Here is a 13,301-nt window from a genome sequence, read left to right as displayed (position 1 = left end):
ATCTATCCATCTATCTATCCATCTATCTGTCTATCATAATGAGTATGGGTGTTATTCTGATCAGGAGGCGGGACCCTCATGGATCTTCCGATCCAATGGGAGGGCTGGAAACATCACCACTGGCTGCTGATTCGCTTGGCCATGAAGACAGGCAATGTAACTAGTATCTGGTCATCGTATGGCGAGGGAGGACTGGCCGGACTGATGGGTCTGTCAGAAGAAGTTCACTCCCCTGATGATTTTCATGTCCCTCAGGTTTGTTGTATTCCTGTTGTTCAATGTCCTGCTTTTAAGAGCTGCTCATTTCAATAGTGAGGCTTCCTAAACCTTGACCTCTCTAGCATGCAGGCTAAGTGTAATGTCTTTTACGATTACTTATTCTTTATCACTTATTCTTGTTCCTTATTCCTGATTGTGCTGTGATTTGTCAGATTCCACCTATTCAACCACACGTTCCTCAGATCTCACAACCGGCTCCTCAACCAGCTCCACCACAAGTGACCCAAGTTCCACAGGCAAGATCTTTGTTTCATTTATCATTCGCTTAACTAATAATTCGAACTACCGTCCATATGTACGGTACATACCGTACAGTAATGCCACTATGTGTAGGATTTACAAATGGAGATGAATGAACTGAAAGACCCACCAATGCAATAAGGTTTGGCAGATTTGTCTAAAAATAAAAAACTTATGCCATCAGATTTGACAAAAATGTTTTATTATAATCACTCACAAATTCTACAAAGTGGCTTTAAGATTCTTGTTCAAGTGCAAAATGAATGTAAAGACATAAAGTGATATTCAGTAGGACAGCTGTCTGTTTTGTCCCCAGGTGAAAGAGGTGGTCCATCCACCAAAGCCAACTCCATCCACTGTAGTAGCCAGACCAGTGAGAAAAGCTCCTCCCACAACAATCCAGGATATGAGACGGTTTCCAGAGATCATCCCGGTCCAGGAGGTGATTCCTGAAGAGACCGCAGAAGAAGAGTCCAGTGCTCCACCGTCCGATGAAAAAGGTTGGATAAACACTGAACGCAGCTAGTGCACACCCTCAAAAACCACAGAAATATATAATACTGTTTAATACTGCACTGGAGCTCCTTAAATCCCAACAGAGGGCTCCTTGAATCATCCTTGAATGCATCTCAAACTATCGTAGTGTCAAAGTACACTAAGCATACATGATGACATGACAGATGGTTTGTTACAATGTTAATACAACAAATGATGTGTCCTTGAATGCTGACTGTCGTATTGCAGACCAGCTAACAGTATAATTATTATGACTTGAGCCACCAGACATTTCACACTTTTATCTATTACTGCGCCACTTATTCTACTTCATACATTGTCCACCTTTGACATGGCTTTGTTTGACATTCCAGACTGCACAAAAGCCTCCATTGCTCAGACCTTCTTTCCTGCTATGACCATAAATACGAGGGGGTTTTAAGCCATTTGGGGGCAGCAGAAACAAGCTGTCACCACAATGTTGACATCACTTTATCAAGTTGATATGTCCTTGTACAAGTAGTCATGTGGTCCATTGTTAATATAAAAATATTGATTTAAGTTTGATCATTTAAGGTATTTATTCGCATGCAGAGTAAGTGTGGAAATGGAAAGTGTTGCTGTTCCATAAACAACTATGCATTTTCTTTGCAGAATAAAGCAAAACAATTTTTTGGTCACAAAGTTTATATAAATACATACACACTGAACATACCATTGCTAATTAACTAATCTACCATTAACTACCACTGCTTAACCTAATCTTTTAATCTAAACTGAAATGCTGATATGTGAGACTGGCATAGATGTTAATTTATTCAGTTTTAGCTAAAGAAAAGTAAGCTAAAGTATTTATTTCTGATAAGCATTCAAATAAATGTATTTTATACCCTACCCTTTTTAATTTTTAATGTTATAATACAAATCCTTTCATTGTAGAAGGGTCTCCAATAGGTTTTGTTTTAAACACTTCTTCGTGATTTCATTTTCAAAGGTGATGAGGAGTTTCAGAGTGCTGCTTATGGCTCACCAACACCTTCATCTCCGCTGCAACCAGGAAGCCTCCGCCACATCGACAGCAACGCCGGGACTCTGACCGAAGCCTCGTCCTCTGTGGGTTCCCTGGACATCAAGACTCCTGGCTGGTCACCTGAGCGACGTTCCCCTCTCCTGCTTAGCTCCCCAGAGAAAAAGCCAGCGATACCCGGAGAGTCCAGCACCACACTCTACTTCAGCGCGGATGCACAGTCTCCCTCCAGCGGGAGCTATCTTGGGTGGGGCTCCGAGTTGTCGCCCATCTCCACCTACAGAAGCCCCTACCGAATTAGGGAGGCTCGTTTTATCACATCCACCCCACGGCAGGAGATTCGAGCTGGGGCTGAAAGTCCAGGCTTGGCTCCTGTTGTTATCATCCCTGCCACTCCAGGTACAACACCCGGTGGAAGCCCTGGTGCTTCGACCCCTGCTGCTTCTACATCTGCTGCTTCAACACCTGCAGCTTCAACAACCGCCGCTTCGACTCCTGGTGCTTCGACTCCCGGTGCTTCAACTCCTGGTGCTTCAACTCCTGGTGCTTCGACTCCTGGTGCTACCACGCCTGCTACTCCAATCGTTCCACTCACTCCAGTCATCTCCCACGCTCGCAAACAGATGGTCCAGTTTGTGGACAGTAGAGAGAGGGCGGTGTAAGGAGGATGGGGGTGAAGGGGAAGGAAAACCTGGGTGGGGTACCTTTTTCAATTTAGCTTTTAAGGATATACCATCAATTCATGCATAAACCAACTTGGGGAAGGCTTGGCGGGGAGTTTAGGAGGCCTTTTCAGCTCAGTTCATTTGAATCAGCCATGGAAGGTATAAAGTATTATTTATGTTTGTCCCCCGACAGATACAAGGGTTAAAATTTAAGTAAATGTGGGTCTGTGGTAGCACAATGGCAAAACATTTGCCAACCACTGTAATTCTTCATGGCGGCACCTCTGGCCTTGTTGTATGTTCCACTTAACACATTTATCAGTGTTAATGGGTGGGAAGTCAGTGATGGACCAGGTCCTTGTTGCTGCACTAGCAACTCCTAGTTCATCGGAGCACCTGCTGGGAGGAGGATGTGATAGTATGAACCTCCTTGCATGCTACGAGCTCCCGTTGGCATACTGCTTCCTACCGAGGCCACCAGAGGAGTTAGCAGTGACAACCACCACTATAAGGGATTCCAGATTGAAGGTGGGGGGGTATTGGAGATCAGTATTTATGGATGATTGGATTTGGGTTACTAATAAAAAGACAACACAGATAAAAATTCACAGGTGCTAATGAATGTGGAGTATGACTTTCATTCATAAACTCTTACACTTGGTAATTTTTAATCATTATAAACTAACCACTGAAAACCTATAAAGCAATGACGCCTCTAGCTTATTCGAGCAGTGCAGTCAGCTGATATTACCTCTGAAATTTAGGACTAATTGTTAAAGTAATCGTAATTATTATGATGACATTTGAAATCACAAAGCATTAAACGATGGCGATGTCATTAAAATGAATGAATTTTCTAAATGAACCAGGTAATTAAACTAGTTTACAACAAACAAACATGCTGTCCACCAGGCTGCTGAGCAAAAACTCCTGTAACACCACTCGCCGATGCCGGTCTCAATGAAACCAATGATCTGTTATGAAATATATAAATAATGCGCTCTTATGCAATTCCAAGTCGTTGATGTCGTTGATTATGCTAGCAAACGCTTTAGACGACGTTGAACATCCCATTCAGTTTTCAGGAATCCACTCATTCATCCAGTCAGTCAGTTACTCCCTGTGTGTACAGTATAGTACATCATTGGTGTTTACACACATTACTGAAACATACAGAATTCATATTTATCTGTAAAATAGTCAACTTGTTACGTTGATGTATCTGTTTTTATTTTCTTGAAACTATCAGATAAGCAAATGACAAAAAGGAAAGGTTTGAGAGAATAACATTTTATGAATTATATGCTATGCTTTCCTTTGCTTAATGTAACTGCAGTAATTTCAGTCAGTCAGCCCTTTGCAGCAGGAACGGTACAGTTAAAGTTTATTGTTAGCCAGTAGCTGTAGCATGATATTCTGTAGAGTACACTACAATCATTACATGGATTTATTAAGGGGAAATTCAGCAATATAGAATATTAAAGGAGTGTAAGCTGTTTCTGTTATTACATGCATTTTTTTTATTTGCCTTGTTTTTGTCTATTTTAGTGATCAGATATTTGATATCAAAACATATCATTTATGTTTTGACTTTGTTAATGACCCACTGAAATGCTATAAAAAGCTAAATTAATACATAAATAATCAAACAACGTTTTCAGAAAATAGACAAGATCCCTGATCCATACATGCTCATTCTTTCTTGACATGTAAAAGATATTTTCAAGGTTTGATCCTTACCAACAAGGGACAAAAGGAAATATTTTAGCGGCAGAGAAAAGACACAGTACAACAAACAGTTTCTGCCCGACATAATTAATGAGTGTTCTTGTCTCTAACAATTAGGAGGTAACTTTAATGAACACCTCTGACAATCACATTTTGTTTCTTGTTTTAGTTGATGAAAGAAGGAAAGTGTATGAATGATGATAAGATAAGATGTATGATATATGATAATGAACTGGGGTGGCAGCAGTTCCGTGTACTTTGAATGTGAGTTATTATTGGCAACAAAGCCGTCTGTTGGGAGGGAAGTTAAGCTCACTTCAGTTATCTCACTGCCCGTCCTAACCCATAATGATTTTCTGACTAACTAGTGCACAAAATTCTTGTGTTCCCACTTTGCTTTAAATTGTTTTTAATTGGCCCACCACTTATTGATTGGTAAAAGGATTTACAACATGTCTGCTGCCCTAATTGTTAGCAGTGAGCATTGTTTTGGATTGTCAGTGTCCATTTACTGACGTTGGTTTTACTGAAGAGCACACAGCGAGTGACCTGTTGTCAGTAAAGCTTAAAGGCAAATGTAATAACGTTGTTTGTGAAGAATATATACTAGCTGTTAAAGAAAAACCTTAATCAGCTGTAGACTTTGCAGTAAACATAAAGCCTAAAATGGGTTTTGTCAGACATAGATGTGCTGTCATAGTACACAAGCAATGTTACACTGTTCTGAAATAAATGGAAATTTCCACTAGAGAATAATGATTCACAGACCTTGTTAGTTGTAAGTTGTAAGTGCATTTATAAGTTTGTATTTGAAAACTGATACAGTAAAACACTAAAGCTAGTTTTCCAGCTAATGACACGAAACCTAATCCTGACATAGTCTTAAATGAATCATTATTACTGTTTCTCTTGTAAAGCGCACTACTCACAGATACGTGTTGTCCTTCAGCCTAAACATTAGTTAAACCTCCTACCTCATTAAAACTGAACTTCCTTCTGACAAAACTGATTTTATTTTTTTATTTTTATCACAGTGAGAAAATATAATTGCTCACTGAGCCTTTTTATTTTTTATTATTTTTCTTCTTGTAAACAAATATAACAACTATAAAGTAAGGTATATATATTTAATGAGCAGTTAACTGGTTGTGCTGCACTTACGAATATAAATTGTTTTATGGAACAAAGTACAAAGAAAAACATGCGTTTGGAGGAACCGCTTTATCAGACTGTCAAACTGTTATCCATATTGTAGACTGCGGCCTGCTGATAGATAAAGGAGTCACTGCATGTTACTCATCCATACAGGCATCCAGAGAATTGTACCTATTGCTTTAGAGAAAGAAGCACTTACTGTAACTACACACACACACACACACACACACACATTACAATAGTTAACACGTGCTAGAATGTATGTGTATGCAACAGCAATAAGCCAGCTAATTAAATGTATAGCGCACTAATTAAAAATATCCATGCACATGCTTTAGACTGCACTAATGCCTTGGCTTGATTATCATGAATCAGCGCTTTTCCTTGTAGTAAGACAGCTTCTCTCGTGTGTGTGTGTTGCTTTATAGTAGAACAATATGCTTTGCTTTGTGTACCTGACGTGTATGAAAATGTTTGCTTGTGTTTTCTAATTTGACTCATTTTGTATTGTTATTTTTCAGTGTTCTTTTATATTTGTTCACATTTACTGTTATAAAATGTGTGGACAGCCACGGTGCAGTTTCTCAAGGTTTTGTGCTGAAGTTTCACATGTGAACAATTTATAGTTTTCATTGATGGACTGGAATTAGTTTGATGATCGAGTGTGATGTCACTTAGTCACCGGACGGCCTCCATTTATCAAGATGCATCACCTCATCTCTGCAAGGGTTTCCACAGAGTAACTGTGGTTGTTGGTAGTGAGTCATTAACTGTGCTATTGATGTGACAAAATAAAGTCATTACTCATGGTCAAAGCTCAAAATGATGTGTTGATCTTCCTTTACTCATTTTCATTGTATCAATAATTGTATGTGTTTTAGACACAGATAGGTAGAAATGCATAAAAACAGTGTGAACGATACAGTCATGAATATATTGTAACTTCTGACTGAGAATAGTCACATGTACAGTATGCTGTAGTGCATACTTATACCGGATTAACCTGCTAGAGGAGCATTAACCACCATTCCTCCAACTCTTCTGTACACTGTGTGTACTATTTCTGTGCTATGCAATAGTTGTATTAAACACAAATAATAGGAGTTTTCACCAGGTCAACATAACATCAGCTGAAAGGTCTTGAACTTAATTTTGACAGGAGGGCCTCAAGATCAGGTAAGCAAAAGTTACCTAAAGGCTGTTCTTATTTTAGGTGCAATATAGGTTCTATATGTATATGTTACATACATAAATATATGCAAAAAAAGTCAAGATATAAAGTAATGTAGTTATACAAAAGCATAAAAAACATGACGAATGTGGTAGACAGAAAAGTTTTAATTAGGCAAATTCCTACAAACCAGATTCAGGTGTGTTTTATTCAACTTTATTAAGTTAAATAATAGTTTATTAAATTGAAAGAATGTGACTTTAGTTAATCTGTCTGGTTTGTGTGCTTCTGGTCACTTGCACTTTACTTTAAAATGAGGATCTGTTCTTGCACAACTAGCTTGTTAATACAATGATTAAAGGTATGCTGTGCTTACAGTATTTGTTCCATCTCATCATTCTGAAAGTCAGATGACTAAAAAGGAAGAGAAAGCAGCTGGATGATCAGCATGTTCTCTGTGGTCAGTGATCCACAGCACGGTACAGCATTAAGGACAACTTTTTGCCACCAGTACAGTTACAAATCACAAGTTACATACACATATGTTGCTGTCCAGGCATTATTAAAAAGGTCCTTAGTATTATGTCTCATGTCAAATGTTTAACACATTAATATAGCATGAAGTCCATCACCTATTTAGTTAAACCAGACTACCAGGATATAGTATATATTTGACTGATATAGGGTTAATTAATCAGTTTACTTACTTTACTTGTTCAACTTAATGTCGAATAGTCAGTTTATTGTCTTGATTTTGCATTATTTTACAATGAAAATCTTACTTTGCCTGACTCCCTTTACATAACAGTACAATAATAAGACAAATACAACACAAATAGAAAAATGGAATAAAGTTAAAATATAAAATATAACTTAAAGTGCAGAACAGTGTACAGTAAACCTGAGTTGAATCTCATCTTCTTTAAATATTGCTATGAAACACAGCTGGTAGTATAAGAAAGAGGCCTTTTATGCATCTGTACGTGGGATTTATTGTCTCACAGTCCATAAATGACTCAAATTTTCATACATATATATATTTTACTTGAGAATCATTGTGGTGGCACAGTGCTACCTCCCCTGATTATAATATGCATGAGGGTATTTTATAATACAGAACATTAGAAATAATATAAAATATATACACTGTTGTGTCTATTTAAATTATAATGATATAAAACATAGGTCAAAAATGATAACAGTAATAGTAGAAACAAATGTATTTTCAATAGGTATTATGTGAAGTGGTGACAGAGACGGTGAGTTTCAGCACCACCTAAAGGTCAGACTGAGGTAGTGCAGCTCCACCCCGCTACAACAAACTCTCTCATCCATAACTGTGTTTGTACCGGTTGAATCCAGATTCACATGGTTTTTAAAATTACATTTTTACGACGAAATCATCGCTGATCTTACCCACCAAGACTCCCACCGACCGGAATAAATCAAAAAAAGGAAGAGTGGTGATGACTTCAGCTCACATGAGCTGCAGTCATGTGACTGTCTCACATGACTGCAGCAATAAAAGAAAGAGGCGGACCGTTTCACAATCACAGGTTGTTGACGGGCAGTCACTGGACAGAGGAACCTGGAGCTAAACATTCATCAGGTTCACACCAACAGCAGGTAAATAATTTATTTGTGTGTCTTTTATGTCGACATTAAAGCTGGTCTCCGCTCTTTAGTGTCGTCGGATGTTAGTTACAGGTTGTTTACACGGTGAGTTAACGGTTAAGCTAACTAAACATACACTTTAGCTCCATAAACTAATATTAGTCAGTAAACAACACGTTTAACATTATGTTGTGTTAATATTTTCTGACTGACATACAAAGAGCAGTTTGAGTCCTCGTTGCAGCAGCTGGTTGTTGTTGTGTGTCTGACCCAGTTAATGTTCAGAGGTGATAAGATAATAAAGGTTTGAACAGGAAGTGGAGCTATTATACCCAAACACACGTGTTTCTCATTTATTAATGATTAAGACCTCGAAATGATTCAACCTGGTGGAGGCCGCATCTCAATGAAAGAAAGAACTCAAAACCTGAAGTAAAAATAAATATGAAACATAATCTGAACTGTCACGTGCATTGATAGAAGGAAATGGAAAGTGAAACTGTCTTTATGAATAGAGCTGAAGGCAGCCATTAAGTACCCTGCTTTATCTACATAATACACTGTTGTACTGAGTTATAAACATGTCTGTGATACAGCAGAGGATCAGAGCAGGAGGGAGGTAAAGCTAAATGAACTTGAATTGATTGGTCTTTGTATAAAAGGCCACATATTTGACTGAAACACAGTTGATTGTTCAGGCTGTTTTCTTGAAGTGCTCCAATCAGGGCAAAAAGGGTGAGACAAAGGAAGTTTAAACATATGCAACCACAAGCTAAGCCCTGGTTAACTCTCAGGCAAAGGAATGAGGAAATCTGTCAGTACAAGCAGAACAAATAGTCAGATTTACAGTGCAGCATTACACATTTATCAGACTGTGACCCCTGGTTGATTTATATGTGCAGGTAAGATGAGAGGATTACTTCAGAGTCTTTCTTTTGAGAGGTACGGATCAATACTGATCAGCAGTTTCCTGTTTATTGTAGATGTGACAACAAGATAATTAAGACTATAAAGAGAAAAGAGTAGCTGAACACAATGTTAGCTGAACTCAACCCAGTGTTGCAGGACTTGTCATGTGAAGATCACTGGTTCTACATATAAAGGAGTTGGTGAGGAACTTGAATGCGTTTTCTCTGTGGCTTTAGCGCTGACTCACCCATTTCTGTTTTGATTTTAGACTTTGCACGTAGTGGAAATAATTTAACAAGCGCTTAGCCTTTAGACGCCCCCTTTTAAAGATGTGTTAGTTAGCATCAGAAATAAGTTGTCATCACACTTTTTTTTAAATTCAGAGAATTTGACATTTTGGAGATGTGAGAGATCTGCAGAAGAAGGGGCTCACAGCCCTCTATGACTCAGCAAGTTTATGTAGCCTTTGTCTCGTCTTGCTATGACAACCCTGTTGAAAGCAATTGACGTGAGACTGATTCCTTTGGGGCAGACAGCAGTGCAGGTCAGCAGGTGGGGGGGTTCACTTCTCCAAATCACATCCAAGTCATTGCTTCAGCTGTGTGTGGGCGTGTGTGTGTGTGTGTACCACTTCTCTAAAAACAAACAAACTTATCCATTAAATCTTTCGTGGCCCGAATGTGAATTGTCTGTGGTATCTGAGCAATCACAAATGGTTTAGAGTGACCAGAGTATGTCACATGGTACTTCAGTGTGAGTTCAGGGAACAGATGTTGTTAAATGGGGATTTTTTGTTTTTTCTCTTTGCTCATGGTGCTTCATGTCATGTGATCCCAAACCAGTTTCACTGGAACTCATATTTTCACTGTCTCTCAGACAGACCTGAGGTGTTTTTCACTGGATTCTCTCAGGATTTTTGTGTAACAGAAACAGGACATGCCTGAACAGATGTGTTGATTTTACCAAGAACAAGACTGGCTCTTGTTGTGTTTGTTTGCGTTGTGCCAAAGTAAGCACTGAGGGTCTGTAAGTCTATTAAGTTCCTACATATTAAGTCCACGTAAATAGTTTTGGCAATAGATCAAGTTTAGTGTTAATCTTGCTTGGACTTTTAAAAGTCAACACTTCTACCAGACACAGGTCCTGCTATTCAGCCCTTACGACTGGCTCTTTGTATTCTACTGCATGTTGGTTCATCCAATCATGTTTATAAAGAAACACACTGTCTGCACTAGTATTGATTTTGCTGGACTCAGAACATCCTGCTTATCCTGAGCACACTCAATGCCTCTGTTTAATAGGCTACATTATGATCTCTAATGCATCCTTGTCGGTGCATTTAACCTCCTTTTATAATTCAGTCTCATGTCTACCATTTTAGAGGTTGGGAAGTATTCTTTGCAGTTTAAAGTGGGAACTGAAACCCAGTCTAATTATAGTTGTATAGCCAATGCACTGTCAGAGTAAAGTCAAATGTAATTTTCTTGTGTGCATGTATGTATTAATTCTAAGGAATTTAGTTGAAATCCCTGGACTGTTTATTATATATGTGTACCGGCTGAGGCAGGGTGCTTAATCACTGGAAAGGTATCTGACTAGCGTGACTGAGAATAAGATTTTCTCTGCTCTCTGTGAATGCATGTTCCACTTGTAGATGCAGCCACAGTGACGCTGTCTAGTCAGCTTTGAACATTTTTTACTTAGTCTCAGGAGTGTTTTGTAGTTGGGGAATAACCCTTTTTCAGTGTTTTCTCACTGAGGCTATTGTTTGTACAGTTACTGGGGGTTAAGTTCTTGTAGCTTTCTTTGTGAGACATTATCCCTTCAACATTTGTCACTTAAAGTGGAAGAATATAAAAATATACAGTTCCCCAAAAATTGCAACAGACTCTGAGTGTTAGGATTAAGTAATCATGGTAAAGTTAAGTGACTGAATCATAATTTATGCACTGAAATTACCGTAGCTCAACTATAATTTGTTATGTGAATTTAAAAAAAAAAACAACCTCTTCTTGTTTGTATTTTTAAGGCAAAATGTGGCGTGCAGCCTTCCTGTTACTAGCTGCCAGCTTGTCGGTGAGCCTGGCCAGACCTCGTCTTCAACCACTGTCCAGTGAGATGATCAACTACATCAATAAGTTGAACACTACCTGGAAGGTGAGTTTTATTTTTTATTTTTTTACTTTTGTGTCAGTGGTTATAACCAGTTCTCTTTGACTAAATCTCCCTCCTCTCCTTCAGGCTGGTCACAACTTCCATAATGTCGACTACAGTTATGTCCGGAGACTCTGCGGTACGATGCTAAAGGGACCTAAACTGCCTGTCATGTGAGTCTTCTCACACAATGTACATCCCCTAATTATACATGCACATTTGTATGCACAGAGAAGAAGAAGAAGAAGCAGTGGTTTCAGTGTCAGAGCAAAACTCTGTATCCCACCTGCAAGCACATCAAGTCTGCCTAGATTGTACTTGTAAGTTGTTGCAGCATAGAGTAATACTTGACTCTATACCGCTGTCTTCCTCTGCAGGGTTCAGTATGCTGGAGGCATGAAGCTGCCGAAAGAGTTCGACGCCCGAGAGCAGTGGCCCAACTGTCCCACTCTGAAGGAGATCAGAGACCAGGGCTCCTGTGGATCCTGCTGGGTGAGATAAAAACTCACTGCTCAAACAATGTGACCATATTTAACTTTAGCTGAAGATTTATATATTTTAAGGGAACAGATTGTCTAGGGAGGTTTGTTTTTGATAGTGAATTTGCTTGTAATTAGTCAAGAGTTTTGTATTCTGAACAGCAAACGACACCCTTTCCTTAGACGCCTAATTCAGATAAGGAAAAACTACTCCTAAATCGTATTTGTGCGTCTGTGACACGTCTAGTTTCTTCTCCCCACAGGCGTTTGGCGCTGCAGAGGCCATCTCCGACCGTGTGTGTATCCACAGCGATGCCAAGGTCAGCGTGGAGATCTCCTCAGAGGATCTGCTGACCTGCTGCGACAGCTGTGGCATGGGGTGAGAGGCAGCAATGTTTATTTATTTTTATTTTTTTCTTCAAATGTCCCCAACTAATGATTGCAGTGACCATAATCCAGAGCTCAGTAGCAAAGCATACTGTTTGAAATCTGAATTATTGGTTATTTAATGGGAGGATAGAATGAATTGACTCAATACAGGCTCACCAGTGAGTGATATGATATGAGGATATTGTATAGGAACGCACCAATGCAATATGCAGAATTAGTATTTGTGCCAAAACTATCCTTATTAAGCAGATTGGGTCATAGAGATCAGCCATAACATAACTGCTCCACTTTAACCAGAGTTTCTTCGTCAGTGTAATTTATAAAATTTAGTCTCATTCCTTTATGGTGGGCTGTTGACTCAGGGCCACAGCAATCCCTGGCCTCAGTGAGGTAATGACTCCACACAATGAACTATACAGATTTATTTTAAATATGTGAAAAGTAAGTAATGTTAATGAATTGGGTCTTAGTATCAGCAGACGCAGTTCCAAAAGGTAGGATTCAGAATCTGTATTGGGAGAGAAAAATATGGATCAGTGTCTCCCGGATATTGTATAGTGTGAACATTTAGATTCACAGTCAGGGAGTACACAGTGGTCGTTTGTAAAGGTGGAAACACTTTGAATTTTCTTTTTACTAATTCACTTTATAGATGTAATGGTGGCTACCCTTCAGCTGCCTGGGACTTCTGGACCAAAGAGGGTCTGGTCTCTGGAGGCCTCTATGACTCCCATGTTGGTGAGTTGTGTGTGTGTGTGTGTGAGAGTGTGTGAGACACGAGTGTAACACGCGTGTTGTATCTACAGTTCTGACACTATCTTTGTGTCTACAGGTTGTCGTCCCTACACCATCGCCCCCTGTGAGCACCATGTGAATGGAAGCAGACCCCCCTGCACTGGGGAGGGTGGAGAAACACCCCAGTGCCTTTACCAGTGTGAAGCTGGATACAAACCTAGCTACAAAAAGGACAAGCATTATGGTAAAAGGCAAAAGAA

The 13,301-nt window shown here is 39.2% G+C and overlaps 2 protein-coding genes across 2 annotated transcripts in view; both read left to right on the top strand.

Moving 5' to 3' along the window:
• The window catches only part of xkr5b (XK related 5b), a gene marked incomplete in the record, with an annotated part of 11,876 nt that extends 5,494 nt beyond the window's left edge, over nucleotides 1–6,382 (top strand). Inside the window, 4 exon segments of the mRNA XM_035682151.1 lie at nucleotides 65–255; nucleotides 432–515; nucleotides 836–1,019; nucleotides 2,009–6,382. Of these exon segments, the coding sequence (XP_035538044.1) occupies nucleotides 65–255; nucleotides 432–515; nucleotides 836–1,019; nucleotides 2,009–2,703 (1,154 nt within the window).
• A 1,852-nt stretch (nucleotides 6,383–8,234) lies between these two features.
• The window catches only part of ctsba (cathepsin Ba), a 6,754-nt gene continuing 1,687 nt past the window's right edge, over nucleotides 8,235–13,301 (top strand). The window contains exons 1-7 of the mRNA XM_035652239.1: nucleotides 8,235–8,386; nucleotides 11,313–11,440; nucleotides 11,525–11,610; nucleotides 11,815–11,929; nucleotides 12,180–12,295; nucleotides 12,959–13,044; nucleotides 13,139–13,285. Coding sequence (XP_035508132.1) covers nucleotides 11,318–11,440; nucleotides 11,525–11,610; nucleotides 11,815–11,929; nucleotides 12,180–12,295; nucleotides 12,959–13,044; nucleotides 13,139–13,285 — 673 coding nt within the window. The 5' untranslated portion in view covers nucleotides 8,235–8,386; nucleotides 11,313–11,317. The remainder of the gene's footprint in view (nucleotides 8,387–11,312; nucleotides 11,441–11,524; nucleotides 11,611–11,814; nucleotides 11,930–12,179; nucleotides 12,296–12,958; nucleotides 13,045–13,138; nucleotides 13,286–13,301) is intronic.

This window comes from Morone saxatilis, unplaced genomic scaffold (genome assembly GCF_004916995.1).
Source record: "Morone saxatilis isolate NCDOM2014 unplaced genomic scaffold, NCSU_SB_2.0 Contig11, whole genome shotgun sequence".
Classification (NCBI taxonomy): Eukaryota; Metazoa; Chordata; class Actinopteri; family Moronidae; genus Morone; species Morone saxatilis.
Note: the sequence above shows the minus strand (reverse complement) of the source record. Positions and strands in the feature narration are given on the sequence as shown.